We start from the raw sequence: 27124 nt of genomic DNA, 5'->3' as shown, positions 1-27124 counted from the left end.
AAAATCCTCTGCACCCTGCTGTCCCATCCCTGTCTGTTTCCTCTGCAGCCTTCCCTGAGGTGATGGGGACAACCTCCCTACAATCATCTGAATCACTGGCCTCAGGGAACTTTCCTAACTCATTTGATAACTGCTTTCCTTTAGATTAATGCAAGTGTTAGATGTGTTATTAGGACAGTTGTTGCTGTTGATTTCTCAACAATATTACAGTGGATTCGTTTCTGAGAGGAGGAGCGTGGTAGGGGCAAGAGGCGCCGAGTCACCACACAGACCCCGGGAGTCGGGTGAAAGCAGGCTTGAGGCAAGCAGACTCGTTTATTACAGTTGGAACAACATCTTATATAGCCAAGACCAGCCAATCTGGTCAAGGGGCAGTCTATGCCCCAACCAATCACAGCCTGTTGCCAGGCAGGCTCTGGTGCCAGGTGGGTTTCAAAGCCATTCCTGAGTAACTGACACTCACTTGCCAGTGGCCACCTTGGCATGGTCTTCTCATTCCACCACATTTCCCCCTTTTCGTTTATTTTTGAGCAACGGGAGGCATGATTCTTGGCCATACCATTGTTGAACCCGTTTCCATGTGGTCTCCGTACGAGCTGTGCCTGTCTTAGGTTGTCCCCCAGGGGATCTTACCCGTCATTGACTAACCAGCGCTCAAATCGAGAGAGACCACAGGATTGCTTGCTCAGATAGGGGTAGGAATGAGGAATAATGGTTATCAGGAATGGCATGACCGCACACAGGCTGTGGGCCATTTGAGTGGCTGACCAGAGCTAGTGGGGTATAAAACAGTAACAGGCATGGCTATGGGCAGTTTCTCAGGGTAGGATGATAGGGCAGGTGTGTCTGCTAACAAGGCGGACTCTCGGTCTTGTTCAACTGGTTCTTGTTGGCTGTCAGTTGCAGGTTTGATGTTTCTGGCTGGTACCCAAATGGGCTGTCGGGCATTCTCTGGAAAGACACAAGCATATCCTCAACCTTTGGTTAGCAGAGGGTGTGGTCCCTTCCATTCTCCTGTCAGGGGGTCTTTCCACCTAACCATAGGGGCTGGGGTCTGGGATGGAAAGGATCCCCAGTGTTTATAAGCTGGGCTTATCCCTTGGAATCAAAAGTAAGAAAATTGATAGTGAAAAGGACCTCAGTCAAAGCAAGCTGTGGGTCTGAGGCCATATGATTGTTTCTTTGTCTTTGTAAGAGATCTTTAATCATCCTATGAGTTCTTTCAATGATTGCCTGACCCTGTGGGTTGTATGGGATACCTGTGGCAGACTGTATGTTCCAAGGTTTCAGGAAGGAATTAAATTCTTGTGATGATTACGCTGGCCCGTTATCAGTCTTTATGGTCCAGGGGACACCCAGGACTAGCATGGCTGATTTAACCACCTTTATCACGTTACTAGCTTTTTCTCCGGATTGGGCTGTTGCAAATACAGCCTTTGAACAAGTATCTACCACCACATGGACAAACTTAAGTTTACCAAAGGAGTTAATGTGGTTGATGTCCACTTGCCATAGCTTATTAGGAGCAAGGCCTCGTGGGTTCACTCCTGCTTGTTGCAGTGGGCCTAACGGGCCGAGGGGTGCACAATTCTTGCAAGAGTGCATTAGGTGTTTGCATTGGCTCATTGTTAGCTCTGGGAAAAGCAATTTTATGCTGCTTGCTGACATATGAAATTTTTGGTGTAAAATACGGGCTTGTTCTAAGTGTCCAATGGAAGCTGTGTTGCAGGAGATAAGACAATCAACTTTTCTGTTGCCTTGGAAAATAAAGCCAGGTAACCCAGTATGTGATCTTACGTGTGATATATACCATGGGTATTTTCTGTTTTCAGTTAGCTCTTTAAGTGTTGTGAACATCTGGTCAGTTGGCTTATTGGTCAGGTTAAAGACTGCAAAAGGGATCGTCTTTGCTACCTGTACTGAGTATTTGCTGTCCGAAAATATATTTACCAGTCCATCTTGGCTAAGGAGTAGAACCTTAACTATTGCTCTTATTTCTCCCAACTGTACTGATCCCCCATGGGGTACTACGTGGATCTTATCTTTTTCTGTTAAAGATTTGATCACTATTCCAAAGAGTGACTTGTTGGCATCCATAAACTCACGTGGTGCCATGGGTGTGTGTAATGTTGGGGGATTCCTGGGCAGGCTAATCTTGACAGTACTGATCTTTAAGATCTTGGGTCCTAGAGGACCTGTCCCGCTATTACTATATACAACTAAGCAGTGGGTACAGAAAGAAATAGCTAAAAAAAGTAATGTCTATTTGGAATGAAAACTTCCTGGCCTTCTCATACCCTAACAGTTTGTTTATTTACTAGTGGTTTGAATAGGGCCACCCTCAAGAAATGCTTCATAAGTAGAGTAGACCCTAGGTTTGTGGTTCCCCAGCTGGGTGTTGGGTGCTGTGAAGCATGGCAGGGAACTTGGGGGGAAGGATGTTTTAAGCTCTTTGGGTTGTCATGACAAACTATGTGTGAAGGCTGTAATGCTGTGTAGTTTGGCTTGAGCAAATAACTGGTTATGAGAATTAAAGGACTGTGTTGGAAATAGGCAGTATTTTTTCATTTATGCCAAGTGTTTATTCAGCACCCACCGTGTGTTTACATATATGGGCAAAAACACAAGTTAGTCCTTGCCCACATGGAGCAGCTATTCCAGTCAGTAGAATTAGACAGTGAGCTGGCGCCGCGGCTCACTAGGCTAATCCTCCGCCTAGTGGCGCCGGCACACCGGGTTCTAGTCCCGGTCGGGGTGCCGGGTTCTGTCCCGGTTGCCCCTCTTCCAGGCCAGCTCTCTGCTGTGGCCAGGGAGTGCAGTGGAGGATGGCCCAGGTGCTTGGGCCCTGCACCCCATGGGAGACCAGGAAAAGCACCTGGCTCCTGGCTCCTGCCATCGGATCAGCGCGGTGCGCCGGCCGCAGCGCGCCGGCCGCGGCGGCCATTGGAGGGTGAACCAACGGCAAAGGAAGACCTTTCTCTCTGTCTCTCTCTCTCACTGTCCACTCTGCCTGTCAAAAAATAAAAAAAAAATAAAAATAAAAATAAAAATAAAAAAAGAATTAGACAGTGAATGTAAACCAAGAGAGAGGTAAGTGCTATGAAGAAAATGGGATACTGTGATGGTGCCTTCAAATATGTCACCTTAGGGGATAGACGAGCTCTGTGTGGAGGTGATGGATCTGACTTGAACCATTTATCTCCAGATAGAAAAACAAAAACAAAAACAAATAAGCTTAGAGTGATCTAACCAGCGCCCATATGGGATGCTGGCACTGCAAACAATGGCTTTACCCGCTATACCACAGAACCAGCCCCTTAAATTAAAAATGTTTAAATATTTTACTTATTTATTTTAGAAGTCGAGTTAGAGAGGGGGAGACAGAAATGTCTTCCATCCACTGGTTCACGCCCCAAATGGCTGCAACGCCAGGTCTGAGCCGTTCCAAAGCCAGGAGCCAGGAGCTTCTTCCAGTCACCCACATGGGTGTGGGGGCCCAAGCACTTGAGGCATCTTCCACTGCTTTCCCAGGCCATAAGCAGAGAGCTAGATCGGAAGAGGAACAGCAGGGATTTGAACTAGTGCCCATATGGGATGCTGACACCACAGGCGGAAGCTTAGTCTACTATGCTCCTTTTATAAATTAAAAGTTTAAAAAATTATTTGAGAGGCAGAGATCCCATCTATTGATTCAGTCCCCAAATGCCTGCAATGACGGGACTGGGCCAGGCTAAAGCTTGGGTCAAATGCAATCCAGGCCTCCCATGTAGTTGAGCTGTTACCACTGTAATTAAAAACATTTTCTCATTTTCTTGTGATTTCTAAGTAACTAAATGAGTTATTTATGCATGGACATTTGGCCTAGTGGTTAAGCTGTTGGTTAGTATGCATTGGAGTCCCTGGGTTTGATATCTGGTTCTATTTCCTAATTCCAGCTTTCTGCTAATTCTCCTGAGAGACCAGCTTGAGTACTGTTTTTCCGCTATGAATGTGAGAGACCTGGATTGGGTTCATTGCTCCTGGGTTTAGCCCCCTCAGTTGTTGTAGGCATCTAGGTATTGAATCAGTGGATGAAAGCTCTGTTTTGTGCTGTCTCTCAAATAAATAAATAAATACATAAATACTCATGGGTTATTTAGAAATATTTTGCAGCTGACGCCGTGGCTCAATAGGCTAAACCTCCGCCTTGCGGCGCCAGCACACTAGGTTCTAGTCCCGGTCTGGGCGCTGGATTCTGTCCCGGTTGCCCCTCTTCCAGGCCAGCTCTCTGCTGTGGCCAGGGAGTGCAGTGGAGGATGGCCCAGGTGCTTGGGCCCTGCACCCCATGGGAGACCAGGATTAGTGCGGTGCGCCGGCTGTGGAAGCCATTGGAGGGTGAACCAATGGCAAGAGGGAGACCTTTCTCTCTGTCTCTCTCTCTCACTATCCACTCTGCCTGTCAAAAAAAAAAAAATTTTTGCCTATTTTTTAAATATTGGGATTTTCTAGATATTGATTTCAATTTGATTACATTGTCATACATTGTCAGAAAATCATACTCTGTATGACTATTTTTTTAGTTTTTTAAAAATATTTGAGTAGGCTTTTTAAAATTTATTTATTTGAAAGAGTTATGCAGAGAGAATGAGAGGTCTTCCATCTGCTGGTTCACTCCCCAATTGGCCACAATGGCCAGAACTGTGCTGATGCAAAGCCAGGAGCCAAGAGCTTCTTCCGGGTCTCCCACATGGGTGCAGGGGCTCAAGGACTTGGGCCATCTTCTACTGCTTTCCCAGGCCATAGCAGAGAGCTGGATTTGAAGTGGAGCAGCCAAGACTTGAAATGGCGCCCATATGGGATGCCAGCATTTTAGGTGGTGGCTTTACCTGCTATGCCACAGCGCCAGCCCCAAAAGATTTATTTTGAAAGAGAGAATGAGAGTGAGAGCACAAGCTTCCATCTACTGGTTCACTCTCCAGATGGCCTCAGGGCCTCAGTGACCAGGGCTGGGCCAGGCTGAAGCCAGGAACTTCTTCCAGGTCTCCTACATGGATAGTAGGGCCCAGGTACTTGAGCCTTCATCCGCTGCCTTCCCAGGCCATTAGCAGGGAGCTGGATCAGAAGTGGAGTAGCCGGGACACAAACTGAATCCATGTGAAATGTTGCTGTTGCAGGCTGCAGCTTTACCTGCTATGTCACAATGCTAGTCCCTACCCTGTATGACTTTATTGCTTAGAAATTGATCAAGATTTGTTTTTTGATCAGCATATAGTCTCTTGGTGAATGATCGTGTGAATTTGCAAATGCATTTGTTGTGCATAAAATTCTACAGATAAAATGAGTAGACAGCATCCAAAAATATTCCCTTGTTTTATCAATTTATTTGTTTTTAAAGATTTATTTATTTATTTGTATGGCAGAGTTACAGACAGAGGAGGAGAGACAGAGAGAAGTCTTTCGTCTGCTGGTTCACTCCTCAAAAGGCTGTAACAGCTGGGTCTGGGACATGCTGAAGCCAGGAGCCAGGATCTTTATCTGGGTCTCATGTGGGTGCAGGGCCCAAGGACTTAGGCCATTCTCTATGCTTTCCCAGGCTATATAGGATGCCACCATCACAGTCAATAGCCTTATCTACTATACCACAATACTGGCCCCAAGTTTTCCTTGTTTTGAAAATTATTTTATTTATTTGAATGGTAGAGTGACATAGAAACAGGTAGACAGATCTTCCCTCTGCTGGTTCACTTCCCAGTAGCCACACAGCCAGGACTGGGCCAGGCTGAAAAAGCCAGGAGCCAGAACTCCACTGAGATCTCCCATGTGGGTTACAGGGACCCAAATACTTCTTCTCCTGACTTCCTGGATGCATAAGCAGGGAGCTGGATCAGGAACAGAGCACCAAGGATGCAAATCAGCACTCTGATACGGGATGCTGGTGTCATAAGTGGTGGCTTAACCTGCCACACCATAGTGCTGGCATCTTTTTTAATGTTGTAATCTACGTTTGTCTGTTTTTGTTCCTCTTCAGTGCCTCCAAACAGTTCTTTTTTAATTTTTTTTTAGAAGTTTTCCTTCATATTGGTAGGAGAGTTAGTTTGATACAAGGTATACTCCTGTAATAAACAGCTGAAAACCCCAGCTAATCTTACAATTGTGCATCTTTATAAAGCACTGCATGTCTTTTGGTGATGGAATAAGGCACAAACTAAAAAACAAAAGTCATCCAGCATGGCACCTGTCTCCTGCTTTGGGAGTGTGGTTATAAGTGGTGCCCACATTCTCTCACCAGGGTTCGTTCATCTGGGTGCTCATCTTGCACACAGCTATGATTCCAGGCCCCTTTCTCATTCCTGTTTCAACATGGGTCACTGTGTTTTCTTCTGGGTTCCATTCTGCTTTCTCTTCCTCCTGTGCATCAACCTGGGAATGGTCTTCAAGCCTTGGCTCAGCTAACTTGGTATTTAAGTAGCCTTGGCCGGTCTGCTGAGCTGCATTTCTCAAGGTCCCTGTAGACACTTAACTCCAGAGCGTGGTTCTTACTATATGCATGTCCTTACCATCCCCAGGCAGCAGCAGCGTCTTCTTTTTTAAAAGATTTATTTACTCATTTGAAAGGCAGAGTTACAGAGAGGCAGAAGCAGAGAGAGAGAGGTCTTCCATCCGCTGGTTTATTCCCTAGATGGCTGCAACGGCCAGAGCTGAGCCGATCTGAAACCAGGAGCTAGGAGCTTCCTGGGTCTCCCACATGGGTGCAGGGACCCAAGCACTTGGGCCATCTTCTGCTGTTTTCCAAGGCCACAGCAGGGAGCTGGATCAGAAGTGGAGCAGCTGGGACTCAAACTGGCACCCATATAGGATGCCAGCACTGCAGGCGGCAGTTTTACCCACTAAGCCACAGCGCCGGCCCCCTGGTAGCTTCTTTACTGGGACCTGACACACTCTTAAGCTATATTCCCCAAAGTAGCTGAGACACAGGTGTACACTTTGTTTTCCATTCACATCCCTAAATCTTCTGATGCTAGTCTAGAGATGAGCAGCTCAGTGAGAACCCCTCTCTGCACAAATGGGACACATGGCTTCCCGAGAGCCCTGCTGTCCTGTACCTAACGCAGGGCTTTTTGTCGTGCAAGCCTCTTTGTTCCATGGGACCACTCGAAGTAGTCAGCTCTGTTCCAGGTGAGGGGTCTGAGGCACAGAGGAGCATGTTTCAGCACTAATTCCCTGTGTAACCTAGGGCCAATTATTATTCTATCTTCCTGTGTCTCAGTTTTCTCATGTGTGAGCAGGGCTAATGATAGCACTTACCAGGTTTTTCTTTTAAAACTTTATTTATTTATTTGAAAGAGTTACATGATAGAAAGATTGATCCTCCATCTGCTGGTTTACTCTCCAGATGGCTGCAGCAGCCATGCAGGGGTGAGCCAGCCCAAAGCCAGGAGCTTCTGGATTTCCCACATGGATGTGGGGTCCAAACACTTGGGCCATTCTCCACTGCTTTCCCAGGCCATTAGCAGGGAGCTGGATCGGAAGTGGAGCAGCCAGTACTCAAACCTGTGCCCACATGGGATGTCGGCAACCTTACCTGCTATACTACATCCATGGACCCCACTTCGCAGGTTTTTTCAAGTATGAGATTAAGTGGTACATGCGGAGAGCTCAGCAGTGCTTGGTAAGAGGCAAGTCTTCAAGAACTTTTAGCTAAAACTATTGTTTTGACCAAAATCACACAGCTCTTGGGTGGTGGAACCAGGATGTGAGCCTTGGTAACTGTGAAACGAATACTAAGTAGGAAAAATGTCAGTGATAGGGTTCTGGAGAGAAGTGAAACAGGCCATCTGCTGGTGGTGGCAAGGCAGCACCTTCAGCTGAGCACTGCATGGTTAAGAGCATGGCCAGGTACAGGGCAGGGTCAGCTCAAGGGCAGAAGCCCTCAGGTGGCACTACTGTGCTAGGTACAGGCCTGAAGGCCAGCCCAGCATGAAGCGCTGGGTGAATGGGAACATAGTGCATACAAAGTAAGAACAGTTTTTGATCAGGGACCCAAATATGCTGCCAAATATGCCAGTGATCTGTAATTTGAAGGGAAGAAGTCTGTAGGCCATGACCAGGGTAATGTTGAGCCACCATGGAACAAGTATTTCTTGCGTGTTCCTGCACTAAGCATCATAGATAGTGGTTTGTGGAAAAGGGACTTGCAGAAAAGTTGGGGAAAGCATGGGAAAAGCCAGCTTGCCTCCAGTGGATTTCCACCAGGGGACGCTTAGAATTTTAGCCAGCCAGCTTCAGTCCCTGGCCTGGGTCTGCCCTTGCAAGGCTCAGTAGTATCCCACTCAGGATAGTGAGCATTTCCTGTCTTCTGGGTTCCTGTCTTCTAGGTGCAGAGGCTAATGGCAAACTTGGCAGTTGATGAATGTACATGGAGAGAGAGATGAATGGATCAGCCAGAGAAGGGACACATGCCCCACTATATTATTATGCTATTGCTAGGAGATCCAGGAACACCAGCTGTGAACGTTGGCTGCTGGTGAGGGTCATTAAGCTCTAAGAGCTTTGAAGGCTCCTTGGCATGTTGTGGCTGGCCATTTGCTAGGTCTGGGACATGGGTTTGAGCCAGCACTGCCTTTTCTTTCTTTGCTTTTTTTTTTTTTTTTTTTTTAAGATTTATTTATTTATTTGAAAGAGTTACACAGACAGAGAAGGAGAGGAAGAGAGAGAAAGAGAGAGTGAGAGTCAGTCTTCCTTCCGCTGGTTCACTCCCCAGATGGCCACAAAGGCCAGAGCTGAGCTGATCCGAAGCCAGGAGCTTCTTCTGGGTCTCCCACGTCGGACGTCGGCCATCTTCTATGGCTTTCCCAGGCCATAGCAGAGAACTGGATTGGAAGTGGAGCAGCTGGGACTTGAATCGGCACCCATATAGAATGCCAGCACTGCAGGCAGCGGTTTTACCCGCTACGCCACAATGCCGGCCTGCCCTGCCCTGCCCTGCCCTGCCCTGCCCTGCCCTTCCCTTCTAGATTTTATTTTATTTTATTTGATGGGGGGGGGGGGGGAGAGAAAAGTCTTCCTTCCATTGATTCACCCCCAAAACGGCCGCTACGGCCAGAACTACGCCGACCCGAAGCCAGGAGCCAGGTGCTTTCTCCTGGTCTCCCATGCGGGTGCACTTGGGCCACCCTCCACTGCACTCCCGGGCCACAGCAGAGAGCTGGACTGGAAGAGGAGCAACAGGGACTAGAACCGGTGCCCATATGGGATGCTGGCACCGCAAGCGGAGGATTAACCTAGTGAGCCACGGCGCCAGCCCCCCTGCCTTTTCTTAATAGAGCTGGATGGCCTATCTGATCTGCCTTTTTCTAGTTGCCTTTGTTGACCAGCCTTTCTGTGGCATTCACAAGATCAGTTGGGTGGCCGGCGCCGCGGCTCACTAGGCTAATCCTCCACCTGCGGTGCCGGCACACCGGGTTCTAGTCCCAGTCAGGGTGCCGGATTCTGTCCCGGTTGCCCCTCTTCCAGGCCAGCTCTCTGCTGTGGCCAGGGAGTGCAGTGGAGGATGGCCCAAGTGCTTGGGCCCTGCACCCGTATGGGAGACCAGGAGAAGCACCTGGCTCCTGCCTTTGGATCAGCATGATGTGCTGGCCGCAGCGCGGCGACCATTGGAGGGTGAACCAACAGCAAAAGGAAGACCTTTCTCTCTGTCTCTCTCTCACTGTCCACTCTGCCTGTCTATATATATATATATATATATATAGACACACACACACACACACACACATATATATATATATATATCAGTTGGGTATATGGATTCACTTGGGGATGTTGTATATTTATGGTGACTTGGTATTCTGTTTCTTTTTTTTACCCCTAAATGGTTGGGAGAATCAATTTTGTTTTAAAGATTTATTTTATTTATTTGAAACACATACTTATATAGAGAGGTAGAGACAGAGAGGTCTTCCATCCACTGGTTCGTTCCCCAGATGGCTGCAACGGCTGGAGCTGTGCCTATCCGAAGCCAGGAGCTTCTTCCAGGTCTCCCACGTGAGTGCAGGGGCCCAAGGACTTGGGCCATTTTCTACTGCTATCCTAGGGAATAGCAGAGAGCTGGATTGGAAGAGGAGCAGCCAAGACTCAAACTGGCACCCATATGGGATGCCGGCACTTCAGGTGTAGGATTTAACCTGCTGCACCACAGCGCCAGCCCCAGTTGGGAGAATCTTAATGTTTCCCCCTTGAACCAATGTACTGAGAACTCAACTCGGATTTGCTCACTTGGAAAACAAGGATTTTCATCCTGACTTCACGGAGAGCTAAAGCTGAGTCATACATCTGACTATCTACATTTATATAAATGGGAGTCAACTAAGGCTCATTTCCACAGATGTATGAATCATTTTTCAAGTGCTCGGTCTTTACCACTTGGGGCTTCTGGCTGCACCTGGACCACATGGGTGGAAGGCATTTGCAGCATCACAGAGCCTCCTAGCTAGAGGTAGGTGATGCTGCATAAAGCACAGTGCCTGCGTCCAGTTCAGGCAGCTGCTGGAGTGGTGGCAGTGGGTGGAAGATGGAGTGGGATGGCAGTGCAGGACAGGGAAGACTTGGTTTTTGGCCAGGAGGTGAGAGCAGATGATACATGTAGTCATGAATCCATCCACAGTTAGATCATAGCAGATTGGAGAGGCCTGTGTGAGTTAAAAAGAAGGCGAAGAATAGGACGTATGCTGAAGGATGTGGAGGAGGCTTCATGCAGAGACTGAACCTTGACTCTCAAACCTTGAACTAAAGGCTTGGTTTTAGTTCCTTAAGAAGAAAATGATGCAGACTTCTTGTACCTACTTTTCCATTGTTGCTCCTTTATTTTTTATTTTTTTTTTTTTAAAGATTTACAGGGCCAGTGCTGTGGTGTGGTAGGCTAAGCCTCTGCCTGTGGCACTGGCATCCCATATGGGCACTGGCTTCAGGTCCCGGCTGTTCCACTTCCAGTCTAGCTTCCTGCTAATGGCCTGAGAAAGCAGAGAATGTCCCAATGGGCCCCTGCACCCATGTGAGAGACTCAGAAGAGGTTCCTGGCTTCAGATCAGCCCAGCTCCAGACATTGTGGCCATTTGGAGAGTGAACCAGCAGATGGAAGACCTTTCTGTCTCTCCCTCTGTAACTCTGCTTCTCAAATAAATAAATAAAATCTTTAAAAAATACAATAAAAAAGATTTATTTATTTTTTTTATTTATTTATTTTTTATTTATTTTTTTTTTTGACAGGCAGAGTGGACAGTGAGAGAGAGAGACAGAGAGAGAAAGGTCTTCCTTTGCCGTTGGTTCACCCTCCAATGGCCGCCGCTGCAGCCGGCGCACCGCGCTGATCCGATGGCAGGAGCCAGGATCCAGGTGCTTTTCCTGGTCTCCCATGGGGTGCAGGGCCCAAGCACCTGGGCCATCCTCCACTGCACTCCCTGGCCATAGCAGAGAGCTGGCCTGGAAGAGGGGCAACCGGAACAGAATCCGGCGCCCCAACCGGGACTAGAACCCGGTGTGCCGGCGCCGCAAGGTGGAGGATTAGCCTATTGAGCCACGGCGCCGGCTCAAGATTTATTTATTTGGGGATGGTGTTGCATAGTGAGTATCTGCAACCTGCAACGCTGGTATCCCATATGGGCACCAATTTGAGTCCTTGCTGCTTCACTTTCAATCCATCTCTCTGCTAATGTACGTGGGAAAACAGTGGAAGATGGCCCAAGTGCTTGGGCTTCTGCCACCCATGTGGGAGACCGAGAAGAAGCTCCTAGTTCTTGATTTTTTAAAAAAATTTTTTGCCAGGCAGAGTTAGACAGTGAGAGAGACAGTGAGAGAGAGACAGAGAGAAAGGTCTTTCTTCGTTGGTTCACTCCCCTAGTGGCCGCTATGGCTGATGCTGTGCCGATCGGAAGCCGGGAGCCGGGTACTTCCTCCCAGTCTCCCATGCGGGTGCAGGCACCCAACCACTTGAGCCATCCTCCTGGGCCACAGCAGAGAGCTGGACTGGAAGAGGAGCAACCGGGACTAGAACCCAGGGTGCCAGCGCTGCAGGTGGAGGATTAGCCAAGTGAGCCACGGCGCCGGCCCCTAGGTCCCGATTTTGACTGGCCCAGTTCCAGACTTTGAGACCATTTGGGGAGTGAATCAGCAGATGGAAGATCTTTCTCTCCCTCTCTTTCCTCCCCTTCTCTGTAACTCTGCCTTTCAAATAAATAATCTTTATTTACTTCAGAGGCAGGGACAGAGGGAGAGGGAGATGGAGATCCATTTTGCATCTGTTGGTTCACTCCCCAAGCAGCCAGGGCTGGGCCAGGTTGAAGCCAGAGGCCTAGAACTCTATTCAAGTCTCCCCCATGGGTGGCAGGGGCCCAATCATCTACTGCTTTCTTGGGCACATTAGCAGGGAGCTGGATTGGAACCAGAGCACCTGAGACTTGAACCGGCACTCCAGAATGGGATGCTGGTGTCATAGGTGGCAGGTTGACCTGCTGTGCTACAGTAGTGGCCCCATTGCTCCTTTTAAACTTAGGATTGTTATTGGAATTCAGCAGATGTAAAGGGAATTTATGGTCCAAAGTTCTGAATCCCTTGGCTGCCCTTGGAGATGTTCTCTGCACTCCTGCTAGCCAGTGAAGAGGAAACAGGGTTAATATAAAGAGCATGGGGAGGGCTGGGTGTTGTAGCACAGAGGGTTAAGCCACTGCCTAGGATGCTTACATCCCATATTGAAGTACCCAGCTTGAGTCCTGGCTACTCCTCACCAGGGCTGGTCATAGGCTGAAGCAAGGAGCCTGGAACTCCATCTAGGTCTCCCACTGGGTAGCAGGAACCCAAGCCCTTAGGCCATTTTCCACTGCTTTCCCAGGGACATTATCAGGGAATTGGATCAGAAGTGGAGTAGCTGGAACTGGAACTGGCACCCATATGATATGCCAGCAACACAGGCGGTAGCTTAATCTTCTGTACCACAATGCTGGCCCCTCAATGTAGATTTTAAAATTCTTAAAACGTAATTCAGCAATACATAGGCAGATTTAAATATCATGATCAGGCCGAATTTACTCCAGAAATGCAAAGCTGGTTCCATGTTTGAAAATAAGTGTAATATCTACTAGATTAATAGGGAAAATAGAAAGATCTTATAATCTGATCAATTGGTATAGAAAAAACATTTGACAAAATTCAGCACCCATTTATGATAACTCTCAGGAAACTAGAAATAGAAACTCTCAACTTGACAAAATGTACAAGGAAAACTAGGTGATATCATACTTGTGATATACTGAATGCTTTTCCTGTAAGATTGGGAATAAGGCCACTGCCAGTGGACATGGAAGTGAAGTTCCTGTTAGAGCAGTAAGGCAAGAGGAGGTGATGAAAGAAATATGACTGGAAAGGAAGAAATAAAACGTGTGGGGCTGGTGGTGTGGTGCAGTGGATTGCGCTCGCAATGACTGTAACCTGTATTAGAGTGCCAGTTTGAGTCCCAGCTACTCCAGTTCCTATCCAGCTCCCTGCTAATGCACCTGGGAAGGTAGCAGAGGATAGCCCAGGTACTTGGGCCCCTGCCAACCACATGGGAAACCTGGATGGAGTTCTTGGCTCCCAGGTTTGGCCTGGCCCAGCTGCAACCATGCAGACATTTGAGAAGTAAACCAGTGGATGGAAGATCCTCTTTATCTGTCTCACTCTGTTGCTCTGCCTTATAAATTATTAAATATATCTTAAAATAAAACCTTGTAACAGATGACATGATGATGATGATGGTATCAGTAATAAATCCCATGGAATCAGCAACATTCCCACCCCACCCCTGAACCAATAAGTAAGATCAGTAAGGTTATAGAGCATAATACAGGCCAGCGCCATGGCTCACTAGGCTAATCCTCCGCCTGCAGCGCTGGCACATTGGATTCCAGTCCCGGTCGGGGCGCCGGATTCTATCCCGGTTGTTCCTCTTCCAGTCCAGTTCTCTGCTATGGCCCGGGAGTGCAATGGAGGATGGCCCAAGTCCTTGGGCCCTGCACCCACATGGGAGACCAGGAGGAAGCACCTGGATCCTGGCTTTGGATCAGCGCAGTGTGCCAGCCGCAGTGCACTGGCCGCAGCAGCCACTGGGGTGTGAACCAAAGGACAAGGAAGACCTTTCTCTCTGCCTCTCTCTCTCTCTCTCTCACTACCCACTCTGCCTGTCAAAAAACAAACAAAAAAACACCATAAGACAAATGTATAAAAATAAATTGTATTTCTATATACTATCAACATATGATACTATTAACTGAAATTACCTATAATACCCAGAGGCCAGTATTGTGGTTCAGGGATTTAAGCTGCCAATTGCAATACTGAAGTCCTGTATTGGAAAGGCAGAGAGAGAGGAGTCTTCTATCTGCTAAGTTCACTCCCCAGAAGGCCATAACGGCTAGAGCTGCACTGATCTAAAGCCAGGAACTTGGAGTTTCCTCCGGGTCTCCCACGTGGGTGCAGGGGCTCAAGGACTTGGGCCATCTTCTACTGCTTTCCTAGGCCATAGCAGAGAGATCAGAATATTTAGATCAGAAGTGGAGCAGCCATGACTCGAGCCAGTGCCCATGTGGGATGCTGGCACTGCAGGTATCAGCTTTACCTGTTATACCACAGCACTGGCCCTGCTAATTTTTTTTTGATGACTTACATTATTTATTTGAAAGAGTTACAGAGGGAGGTAGAGACAGAGAGGTCTTCCATCTGCTGGTTCACTCCTCAATGACTGCAATGACTGGAGCAGAGTGAATCTGAAGCCAGGAGCCAGGAGCTTCTTCCAGATCTCTTACATGGGTACAGGGGCCCAAGGACCTGGGCCATCCTCCTCTGGCTTCGCAGATGCATTAGCAGGGAGCTGGATTCGAAGTGGAGCAGCTGGGGCTCAAACCAGCTCCCTTATAGGATGCCAGTGCTGTGGATGGGGCTGTGACCTGCTGCACCACAGTGCCAGCCCAAAAGAGTGGTATTTTTTAAAAAGGATTATTTATTTTATTTGAAAGTTATAGTTATGTAGAAAAGGAGAGGCCAGGGGGTGGGGGGAGGTCTTCCATCCTCTGGTTCCTTCCCTAATTGGCTGCAACAGCCGGAGCTGAGCTGATCCAAAGGCAGGAGCCAGCAGCAGCTTCCAGGTCTCCCACGTAGGTGCAGGGGCCCAAGGACTTGGGCCATCTTCTTCTGCTTTCCCAGGCCATAGCAGAGAGCTGGATCACAAGTGGAGCAGCTGGGTCGAACTGGCACCCATATGGGATGCTGACACTGTAGGCGGCAGCTTTACCTGCTATGCCACAGCGCCGGCCCCAAGAGTGGTATTTTTAGCAAAGGGTACTGGAGCTACTGGCTGTCCATAAGTAAAAGCAAAAGAAGAAAAACCCTTTGAGCTAATTCTTCATACAAAAATATATTCAAAATGGATCACATATTTAAATGTAAAACACAAAACTCCGAAACTTTTACATGATACCCTAGGAGATCTCTAGGTTCTAGGGTTTGGTTGAAGAGTTCCTAGATGTAACACCAGAAGCATGATCCATAAAGAAAAAAATCAGTGTGTTATTGGACTTCCTCAATTGTGAAGCTTTTTTCCTGCAAAAAACCTTTTTAAGAGTATGAAAAGATGAGTTATAAATTGACTAAAAATATTTGCAAACTTCATAGCTGGCTAAAGACTTGTATATCCACATATATATGTGCTTGTAACTTCATTTTTCAACTGTTATTTGGTGATATGTAGAAACTCAAGGGCTTTTTGTAAACTTTCTTTTTATCCTGCTACCATGATGAACTGACTTTTTAATTCTAGTAGATTTCTTGTAGAGTCTACACCAAAGGCATCATGGATGTCAATTCTCTGATTTATTTAAATATCCTGATGTCACTATCATACAGTCTTAATTACTGTAGCTTCATGTGTTTTTTTTTTTTTTTAAGATTGATTTATTTATGGGGCCAGCACTGTGGCATAGTGGGTGAAGCCACCGCCTGCAGTGCTGGCATTCCATATGGGCATCTGTTCGAGTCCCGGCTGCTCCACTTCCGATCCAGCTCTCAGCTGTGGCTTCTCTCTCCCTCTCTCTCTTCTGTAACTCTGAAAATAAATCTTAAAAGAAAAGAAAAGAGAATTCTTCATCAACTGGCTTAGTCCTTAAATGGCTACAACAGCCCGAGCTGTGGCAGCCTGAAGCCAAGAGCCAGGAACCCCATCCAGGTCTCTCATGCAGGTAGCATGGGCCTAAGCCCTTGAGCCATTCTCTGCTGCTTTCGCAAGTGCATTAGTAGGGAACTGGATCCTGAAGCAGAGTAGCTGGGACTCGGACCAGTGCTTCAATATGGAATGTTGGCAGCACAGACATCAGCTTAATCTGCACCACAAAGCTAGTCATGCTTCATATGTTTTATGTTCTTCTTTTTCTTTTTTTTTTTTAATATTTATTTATTTGAAATCCAGAGTTAGGCAGAAGTAAGAGAGAGAGGGAGAGGGGAGAGGGGAGAGGGAGAGAGATCCGAAGCCCGGAGCTTCTTCCGGGTCTCCCACATGGGTGCAGAGGCCCAAGGACTAGAGCCATCTTCTACTGCTTTCCCAGGCTATAGCAGAGATATGGATCAGAAGTGGAGCAGCTGGGACTTGAACTGGTGCCCATATGGGATGCCAGCACTGCACGCGGAAGCTTTACCTGCTACGTTACAGCGCCAGCCCCCGTATGTTTTGAACTCTAGAAGTGTGGATCTGCCAACACTCTTGTGCTTTGTCAAGATTGTTTTGGCTGCTCTGCGTAGTCCAGTAGATACTCTGGCATGCAGTGCACTGAATCTCTGCAGCATTTTAGCAGTATTGCTTTCTTAACAATGTGAGGTCTTCTGATCCATGAAGAAGGGTGCCTGTTTAGGTATTTAGTTTCTTCCAGTGAACTGTAGTTTTTAGTGTTTGTCTTTTTCACCTATTAAATTTATTCCTAAACATCTTACTCTTTTTGGTGCTGGCTTGTGTCTTCTTAAGGAGGGTGTACTCATGAGCACACCACGGAAGACCATGTCTGGAGATCAGTTTCCTTGGTTGTAGAGTGAGCAGCCTGGGAGGATATTTTCATGGTTCCCCAACACCACTTTTAAAAAATTAGAAAAAGGTTTATTTACTATTTGTTTGAAAGAGTTAGAGAGACAGAGAATGGATCTTCCATCTGGTGGTTCACTACACAAATGGCTGCAATGACCAGAGCTGGGCCAGGCTGAAGCCAGGAACCTGGAACTCCATCTGGGTCTTCCATGTTAGTGGCCCTAGTACTTGGGCCATCTCCACCTTCCCAGGCCATCAGGAGGGAGCTGGAATGGAAGTGGAGCAGCTGGAACTTGAAGTGGGGCTGTTGCAGGATGTCAGCATCCCAGGCAGCAGCTTAACCTGCTGTGCCACAATACCACTGTCTCCCCAAGTCCCCACTCCGCCCACTGTATTTTTAGTATTCTGAATTTGCTTGGAACAGGGTGTGTATTAATTCATCCCTAGCAATCACTAGGGCTTCTCTGCAGTAAGAGAAGTAAAGAATAGGGAGAAGAAAGGCTTTGGAATCCAAGGCTCGACTTTTTTTTTTTTTTTTTTTTTTTTTAAGATTGATTGATTTATTTGAAAGACAGAGTTACAGAGAGGCAGGGGCAGAGAGACAGAGAGAAAGGTCTTCCATCCATTGGTTCACTCCCCAAATGGCTGCAACAGTTGGAGCTGCGCCGATCTGAAGCCAGGAGCTTCTTCTGGATCAGGTGCCCAAGCACTTGAGCCATCAGGCTATAGGAGAGAGCTGGATTGGAAGTGGAGCAGCTGGGACTTGAACCCGGTGCCCATCTCCCAAACTCAAGTTTGTAACCCTTCTGCCATGTCATCTTGATCCGATTCTCTCAGTGGAGCCTGTTTTCCTTTGTCACAGGGGCCATTACTGAGGATTGGATAAGCTGGGAAAGTGAAGGCTCCTGGATGCTGTCAGCCCCCATTGTGTCCCTTTTCTAGAGAGACATGTTAGAGCCATGGGAGAGTTGGCTCCTTTTATCTCCTTCCAATTGTTCATTAACATTTTAAAGCACAAAGAAACACTGAAATCACTGTTTTTAAGAGATTTGAAAGAGTAACAGAACAAGAGGGGGAGAGCTTTCATTCACTGTTTTACTCCGCAATGGCTACTACAGCTTGTGCTGGGCCAGGCCAGAGCCAGGAGGCTAAAAACATCCAGATCTCCCATGTGGGTGCAGGGACCCAATACGGGGGCCATCTTACTCTGCCTTTGCAGGCACATTAGCAGGAATTCCGCTCAAGAGGATGTGCACTAGCTGGGATTCGAACCTGTACTATTAGGATGCCAGTGTCCCTCCCGAGAGGCAGCTTAACCTGTTACATCAGGGCACAGGCTCTCACCTTGTATTCCTGACCTTGGGTTAGTCTGCATCCTTCCTTCCTAGCACTACTTGTGGCCTAGAAAAGACTGGAGAAGAGGGTCCCCTCCCTGTTATTTAATGATTTCTGCCCCTGCCTTGTAGCAGTGCCTGCCATAAGGATATGCTGGTCTGACACGGAGACCCAGCTTGTCAGCTGCCTAGCTAGAGGCAGAACTACAAAAACTTGGAACTGGGGGCTCCTGTCAATCCTAGGAGCTGACCGTTGTTATGCAGTAGGAATTTGCCATGATCTATGCTTGGGTCTCCTGCCAAGTAGCCCTGGAGCTGCTCTGAGCAGAATCAGGTTCCTCACTCTTTTGGGTGGATTTCTTCCTCACCCATCTCCCTTTCCCATTACCTGCCCTTCAAGATCCAGCTTCCATGTTATCCTTCCAGAAACTCCCAGTTACCAGCTAGTTCTTTGCACCTGCATTTGCAGTCCTTGCACACGTGTGCTCAGCACTTGCTCTGTTGAAGCATCATTGCGTTTTCCTTTCTACACTTCTGTTAGCCTGGGGTCAGGGCTGCATCTTGTTGGGCTGTGCTATCTGGTGTGGCGCACACGCAGATGCCGTTTCTATCAGGTGGCTCACTAACTGAGCAGGTGGATACCATACATCTGGAACTGGCTCTGATGAATGCTGTATGTGCACGTTCACCCCACAGTGAGATACTGATTGAGACTACAAATTTTTGCAGCAAGATGCTTCATCTTCTTTCGTAGACTGTGTCATATTACAGTGTTTTTCTTTAGATTATTTTAAAGAGTTATGTGGAGAGAGGGAGTGAGCATGAGCAAGCTTCTGTTGGCTGGTTTACTCCTCAGATGGCTGGAATGGACATGGCTGGGCCAGGCCAAAGCTAGGAGCCAGGAACTTCATTTGAATCTCCCATGTGGGTTGCAGGGGCCCTTTGGGCCATCTTCCGTTGCTTTTCCCAGACCCTTCTCAGGGAGCTCAGTCAGAAGTGGAGCAGCCAGGACTTTAACCAGTGCCCAAATAGGATGCTAGTGGTGCAAGCAGCTGTTTAACTTGCTATACCACAATGCTGGCCCCAAGTGTTTCTGATTATTTGAGAGTTACAGAGTGAGAGGGAGAAACAGAGAGAAATGTCTTTCATTCGCTAGTTCATCCCCAAATGGCTGCAATGGCTGGAGCTGCACTTATCAGAAGCCAGGAGCTTCTTCTGGGTCTCCTATATGTGGGTGCAGGGGCCCAAGCCCTTGGGCCATCTTCTACTGCTTTCCCAGGCAGTAGCAGAGAGCTGGATTGGAAGAGGAGCAGCTAGAATTGGTGCCCATAAGGGATGCTGGCTCTGTAGGCAGAGGATTAATCTATTGTGCCACAGTGCCAGCCCCTGCCCCGCCAAGTGTTTTCTGTTGTAAAAACAAGACTTGCCAACCAATGTCAAAACAGCTAGGCAGTAACATCCTAGTTTCTTAACACGTTCATGCCAGCATTATGGTCAGCTGGAAGAAGCTATAGACACCTAGCACATTATCGGACCTTTAGACTCTCAGCCTTCTCAATTTCCCTTTTCTTCAATCTGATCCCAACTTTGTTAGCAGCTGACAAAAGGCTTGAGTACCAGAGGGAAGGAACATGTAGTTTACCCAACTTCCAGTCTCATTTCTTTTTATTCATTCATTCATTCAAGAGGTAGTTACAGAGAGGGAGAGACAGAGAGAAAGGTCTTCCATCTGTTGGTTTACTCCCCAAATGGCCACAATGGCTGGATCTGAAGCCAGGATTTTCTTCCAGGTTTCCTATGTGGGTGCAGGGGCCCAAAGACTTGGGCCATCTTCTGCTTTCTCAGGCCATACCAGCGAGCTGGATTGGAAGAGGAGCAGGCGGGACTAGAACCAGTGTTCATACAGGATGCCCGCACTGCAGGCAGCTTATTAGCTTACTATGCCAGTCCCTCTTTACCACCTCTGCAGTGAGAGGACGAGGGCATCCTCAGAGGACTGTGCAGTCCTGCATCGCCAGAATCTACTTGGGAATTCATCATATGTAACACATAAGCCAGTGCTTTCCCTTTCTGCTATCACTTAAACTGGTACATTCTACAAGATGTGACATCAAGAAGTGCAACAAAGTCAGGGTGTCTGTCTCACACAGTTTATTTTAACAATAGGTAATAAGAAATCAAATTTAACAGTCTATACAGTGATCCAAAGTTCATATTTATAAGTAATCAACTTTAATTGCATGATTTACAACAGTTGAGGGTTTTTGCTTTCTATTTTCAAGTTTTACAGAAAGTGTGTGTGTCTGTGTGTAGAGGGACAGGGTAAGAAGAAAGCAAGCAAAGAAGAAACCCCAGGGACCTTGTGCATGTTAAAATCATCCCACCGGAATCGTTTCTTACCCTCTTTTTAATTTTTTTCCTTTGTTAGATGTAAAAATAACAAAAAAAATTCTTTCAAGAAACAGAAACCACAATATATAATACATCAATTTGGCAGCTGCCCCTGTATATTTTGAAAAAGTCATTTTCTCTCTAATGTACAAATTACTTTAATACTTGAAGTTTTACGCTCAGACTTACAGAATAGAAAATTTTCTGGAGCACAAAAGTTGACTTGAGGAGAGGAAAGGGAATTTTTTTTCCTTTTTTACATTTTTAAAAGAATGAACATCTTTGCACCCAGAGAAAAAAACTGGTATTTTAATATATATTTATATATATTTATATATATAGAATGTAATTTTAAAGTAACATTAACCCCTTTTGTCCTCTGGTTTTAGAAATGTTCTTTTAACTCTTCCATAAAGTGAGGAAAATAGGGAAAAATGTCAACCATCTGCACCAGTAAATAATAACTATTAATATTACATATTTTCATTAATTTAAAAAAAATAATAAAACCTATTGGAGGTGCAAGGCAGGAGCGTTTGGTTGGCTTCACAGACCTCAGCTTCCTCCCAGTGCACACTCGAGCCACACACATAAAGGGAAAAGACCGGCGGTGGCCAGCCATAACAAAAATATATTCTTTGTATTCTATCATCCCTCAGGTTCAGCTTGCATGTTTGCTTTAAACCACAAATGGCTACTGCACAGTTCTTATGTGTTCCAAGGAAAATTGTCTTTTAAGCTAAGAAAGATTCAAAAAAATTGTTTTCAGTACAAAAAGTCTTGTTAAGAGAAAATAATTTTTTTGCTCCCAAAATACTACAAGGTGTCTCTAGTGTATGTCTAGTGTACTCTGTGAGAGGTTTGAATTCAAGTCTGAATTATCGGTGCTGAGTCCCAGGTCCGTGGCGCTTGCACCATGGAGGTTTGCCATGCCTGGATTGCTAGCGAGCTGAGAAAGCATTGAATTCTGGTCCGGGCTAGCAAAATGCCCTTGTTCCATGGGGTTGGCCTGGGCAGCTACCAGTCCTGGATGCGGGGAACTGGTCTGCGGTGAAACGTGGTGTGGAGAAGGCTGAGGCTGCATCCTTGGGGAAGGGCTGGAGTGGGGGGGCTGAGACTGTGGCCGCGGAGAAGGGACAGGCTGGGGAGAGCGCACTTGATTGGAGAGAGAGTTAGGGATCTGCTGGCCTTGTAGGTGTGGGGACTGGGCCTGACTTGGGAGCATGTGCTGCTGGGGGCTCATGGGGTTGGGCTGAGCGGGGGACCCCATCTGTTGCTGCAGGAGTCGCTGCTGATAGGCCTGCAGACTGGCTCCGGCTTCTGCTCCCAAGGCCTGGGGGAGCTGGCCCATCTGTCCCATGTTCCCTTGTTGCATCTGTTGCATGTGATGCTGCATCCGCTGCTGCTGCTGCTGCTGCTGCTGCTGGGGGGGGTACCCGACTCCTTGGGGCTGCTGGAACTGGTTATGGTTGGCCATTCCAGGGCCCATTCCGGGTCCTGCTCCCTGCTGCTGCTGCTGCATCATCTGCTGCCGTCTCAAGATGTCTCGGAACTGGGAAGGCATGGTGTTGTGATTCATGTTCATCTGCTGAGCTTGGGGGCTCATCCCGCCCATGGGTGGCTGGAGTTGCTGCGGTGGCGGCTGCTGTGGCAGGCCAGCCCTCTGGACGCCCGCCTGCATGGGATTCATGTTCTGCATGGCTGGATTGGAGTGGACTCCCTGCTGACCTGGCATGGTAGGTGGCTGTAGCCCTGGCTGCCCCTGGGGCATGCCAGGCTGCCCAGGAAGAGGTTGTGGACTAGAGTTGGCGTACTTGGCAGCCCGCTGCTTGATGAACGCAGCCAACAGCTGGGGGTTGGCGTGAAGGATACTAAGCACCTGTTGCTGCTGTAGGGGAGAGCTGGGAGACCTGAGAGTCCGCAGGAGGTTTTGTAAGGCTTGTTGAGACACAGTGCCTGGTTTGAGAGGGCTCACCCCTACCTGGCCCAATCCTGGCTGGGGAGCCATGTTCAAGGGCTGACCATGCTGGGCCACTGACATCATAGCTGGCCTCGGCATCCCAGACTGCAACTGCTGGGGCTGAGGCAAACCTCCTTGAGCCCAGGGTGGCTGTTGCTGCATCCCTGCTGGCCCCATCCCTGGCTCCAAATGCCCGCTGGGACCCCGGGCCATGGGAGGTGGGTTCATACCCATGGGGGTCATGGGCGTCATCTGGGGCATCTGATGCTGGATCGGCCTTTGAAAAATTTGCACATGGGCCATCTGGCGCTGCGTCTCGGCTGCCCTCTGAATCTGCATTGCCATTTCCACTGCTGCAGGTGGCGGCCCTGGGAGGGGTGGCTGAGCAGTCTGAGGTGGGGTTGGAGGGGTCACCTGGCCTGCTGCCTTACCCTGGGACACAGGGCCAGCAGCTTGAGTCCTGGGCAAATACGGAGGCATGCTGTTGGGAGGCGTGGGCTGGGGCTGAGAGGTGGGCTGGGGCTGAGGGGTCTGTGGGGTGGTAGGCTGTTGGCCAGTTGGCGTGGTGGGAGTGGCAGGAGTCGGAGAGGGCAGGCCCTGCTGCTGCCCCACCACCCCAGTCCGCTGCATGCTGGCCATCCTCCTGCGGAGCATCTGGGCCTGCTGGAGCCGGTGCTGCAGCTGCTGTTGCCGGAGTTTTTGCTTGATGTTCAGGCAGAACGGCACAGGGCACTTGTTCTCCTGGCAGTGTTTGGCGTGGTAGCAGCACAGGGCAATGAGCTGCTTGCAGATGGGGCACCCGCCATTGGTTTTCCGCTTGCAACCTTTGGTATGCTGCACGACTCGCTTCATCTTCTGGCAGGAGGGGAGGGAGCAGTTGGCATTCCGGCACTGGCAGGCGTGCACCAGGGACTGGATGCAGCGCTGGATGCTCAAGCGGCGAGAGTCTCCAGGGCTCTGGGTGGCCGCAGCCTGCTGGTTGTTGCTCTCGTCATCTAAGCCGAGACCTAGTTTCTCCATTTTGTGGTCATGGTTCTTAGTGTTATAGCAGGTGATGCACAAATCATAATCCTGGGGGAAAAAGAAGGTGCAGGTCAGCTCAAGACTGTCGTTCAAAGGCAGTTTCTTTTTAGAGAACAAAACCAGCCTCTTCAGCACTGTCACAGGCCCAACATGTCCGCAGCGCCCCCTTGTGCCTCCCCTCGACCCGGTGCCTACCTCACAGACGGTGCAGTGCCAGCGCGTCTCCACGTGGTGCTTGCACTCATTGCACGTGTAGACAAAGCGGTCCTGGCTCTGTGTGTGCAGCTCCACCAGCATGCACATGGTGGACCACTGGGCTCTTCGGAGGGAAGAGAATTCCAGGTGCTTGTCCCTTGCAAGGGTGAGAAAGGCATCACGACCATCCATCAGATCGCAGGGGATGAGAGGGTCAGGATCAACGATGGGAGGCAGGGAGTTGGCAGCAGGGCCAGCAATGAGGCGGATCACAAAGAAGACCTACAAGATAGACAATTTCATCCCTTGGATCTGGGCAGACAGGCGAGTTAGGATGCACACCAACCAGATGGGTGAACGCTTTCACCTCCAGCTTCACAACCTCAGGTCCATTATGCTCAGTTTCAGAGAACAAAGTTTCACACTCTGTTGTATTTTCTATCCTTCACTAGTTCCCTCAAAGCATCCGTGAGACATTCTGCCTCAGGCCACTTTTAAGACGCAGTGCACAGCTTAATCTGAATCGAATCACAATAAACTAATCAGAAAATCCATCTGTCTAGGCATTTCAGCAAAACATCTCACCTGGACCCATGAATAAAATGTCCATGTCATGAAAGCAAGCAAGCTGGGAACTGTTCCAGATGTAAGAAGTCTAAGGAGAGACATGACGCTCAAAGACCCACTCCCTTGATGGGGAACACAAGTACCAGACACTAGAGGGTGATAAGGGGTTAAGTTTCCTGAGGGCAAAACCAACTGTGGTGTGATCATGTAGAGGATATACTCTTTTGTAGAGAGTATTTTCTAAAATAAAGAAAACATAGGGGCTGGTGCTGTACTGCAGTAGGTTAAAGCCCCAGCCTGAAGTGCCGGCAATCCCTCATGGGCACCGGTTCGAGTCCCAGCTGCTCCACTTGTGATCCAGCTCTCTGCTATGGCCTGGGAAAGTAGTAGAAGATGGCCCAAGTGCTTGGGCCCCTGCACCCATGTGAGAGACTCGGAAGAAGCTCCTGGCTTCGGATCGGCTCCGCTCCAGCTATTGTGGCCATTTGGGGAGTGAACCAGCGGATGGAAGACTGACTTCTCTGCCTCTCTGTAAACTCTGCCTTTCAAATAAATAAATAAATCTTAAAGAAAAAAAAAAATAGCGCATGGTATGTAGGAGGGGTCCTCTGCGCAGCTTTCTTAGTGTGGGTGGGAGGGATAAAAGCCCTTAGCCCTTGCTGCTGAAGCTGTAAGAAATTTTGTTCACTGGAGTCTGGAAACTCTTCACTGTTGGTATTCTATTTCTATTTGAAATCATGTCCATAAATTCATAATTTAATAGTTTAATAAAACACCCTCAAGAAATCAGGAACTCATAAGAAACTACTGTATTTCTCATAGGATTTTATGGTTTTTTTTTTTTAGGGCCTTAAAAAACAATTTTGCTGCTTCTGTATGTTGACCATACACCTTGTTTTCAAACTGAAGCCATGAATGTGTCTACAACTTATGCCAAACTCACTGTATACATATTTTATGGGCCTTTCCCAATGGCTGTTAAGCTAAATCATGTTTGAAATGTAATCTCTATTAATAGTTACTAGTGAAGTGAGGAACCCACTAGAACTAAGGATTTTTTTTTTAAAATATTTATTTATATGAAAAGCAGAGTTAGAGAGAGAGAGAGAAAAAGAGAGAAAGAAGTCTTCCATCCACTGGTTCACTCCCTAAGTGGTCCCAACGGCCAGAACTGAACTGATCTGAAGTCAGAGTCTGGAACTTTATCCAGAGCGCCTCTGCTGGTGCAGGGGCCTAAGGACTTGGGCCATCTTCTACTGCTTTCCCAGGCCACAGCAGGGAGCTGGATCAGAAGTGGAGCAGCCGGGACTCAAACCAGCACCCATATGGGATGCCGGCACTGCAGACAGCAGCTTTTACCTTCCATGCCACAGTGCCTGTCCCAAGGATTTTCATTTGATCAACATGGCTAAAGTTAGTTAGGCCTAATGAATAAAGGGGAGGTGTGGGTAGAGTAGGGGACTATGGAAAAGCCATCACATCTATAGAGGTGAAGCATCATTGTAACAAGTACTTCTGGGAGCAGCAACTTAGCCCAGCTGTTAAAACACCTGCTTCCTGTATCAAGAGCACCTAGGCATGATTCCTGGCTCTGGCTGCTGCCTGTCTGGATCCATCACCATCTGCTGTAGGCATCTGAGGAGTGAAAAAGTGGATGGCAGCTTGCACTCAAATACATAAATAAAAATTAAAGACAACAGTTTCTCACAAAAAGGAATCTATGAAACTACTTCTCTCCCAAAGAGACTGCTTAGCTAATCTAGTGATAATTCTGTATTTAAAAAAATCAGTCTTTCAATTCTCTCTCCAAATAACTGCCTAAAGAGTCAAACTGAGATAGTAAAAAAAACAAAACAAAACAAAACAAAAACCTCTTTAGCTTTCCTTATCATGCCAATGATGCTGAAGGGTAAAAAAAAACAAAAAAACAAAAAAAACAAAAACAAAAACAAAAAACCACAACCCTAACATTCAGGTATATTCCCAAACCAAACAAAAAACAAACAAAAAAACCCAAAAAGTAAGTAATACAGTTTTAGTTGAGGAGTTGTAACAATGTCACAAGGGGCTGGCCTTGTGGCATAGGGGGAAAAGCCACTGCACTGCCTATGGTGCTGGACATGGACACTGGTTCAAGCCCTGGCTGCTCCACTTCTGATCAGCTCCCTGGTACTGTACCTGGGAAAGCAGCGGGGGATGGCCCAGGTAGTTGGGCCCCTGCACCACATGGAGATCAGGAGGAAGCTCCTGGCTTTGGATCAGCCCAGCTCCAGCTGTTGTGGCCATTTGTGCAGTGAACCAGTGGATGGAAGACATCTCTCTCTCTTTTACACTGTTACTCTGCCTTTCAAATTTATCTTAAAAAGTCACAAACCTAAGAGAATTACAAACAGGGACACACAAACTATGCTAGAAAGATGCGATTAAAGGCCCAGTGCTATGGTGAAGGGTTTAAGCTGCCACCTGAGTCCAGCATCCCATAGAAGGAATGTTGGTTTGGGTTCTGGTTTTGAGTTCTGGCTGCTCTACTTCTCATCCAACTTCCTGCTGATACATTTGGGAAGGCAGCAGAAAACAGCTCAGGTC

The 27124-nt window shown here is 47.8% G+C and overlaps 1 protein-coding gene and 1 long non-coding RNA gene across 4 annotated transcripts in view; one reads left to right on the top strand and one right to left on the bottom strand.

Annotated features, from left to right (window-relative positions):
- The window catches only part of LOC127487674 (uncharacterized), a 36219-nt gene extending 11546 nt beyond the window's left edge, over positions 1–24673 (top strand). The window contains exon 3 of one of the 3 annotated variants that reach the window (XR_016217053.1): positions 24535–24673. This is a non-coding gene — a long non-coding RNA (uncharacterized LOC127487674). Of the gene's footprint in view, positions 1–16598; positions 16735–24534 lie in introns of those variants that run through there. The other 2 variants (XR_007914722.3, XR_016217054.1) reach the window with 2 other exon arrangements.
- EP300 (EP300 lysine acetyltransferase) overlaps positions 20537–27124 on the bottom strand; it is an 88258-nt gene continuing 81670 nt past the window's right edge. Inside the window, exons 30-31 of the mRNA XM_002721395.6 lie at positions 23972–24253; positions 20537–23824 (exon numbers count right to left, since the gene is read on the bottom strand). Coding sequence (XP_002721441.2) covers positions 21623–23824; positions 23972–24253 — 2484 coding nt within the window. The 3' untranslated portion in view covers positions 20537–21622. The remainder of the gene's footprint in view (positions 23825–23971; positions 24254–27124) is intronic.

Source organism: Oryctolagus cuniculus, chromosome 11 (assembly GCF_051225735.1).
Source record: "Oryctolagus cuniculus isolate XC-2025 breed Fujian yellow rabbit chromosome 11, ASM5122573v1, whole genome shotgun sequence".
NCBI lineage: Eukaryota > Metazoa > Chordata > Mammalia > Lagomorpha > Leporidae > Oryctolagus > Oryctolagus cuniculus.
The sequence above is the reverse complement of the archived record's forward strand: the minus strand, read 5'-3'. Positions and strand labels throughout refer to the sequence as shown.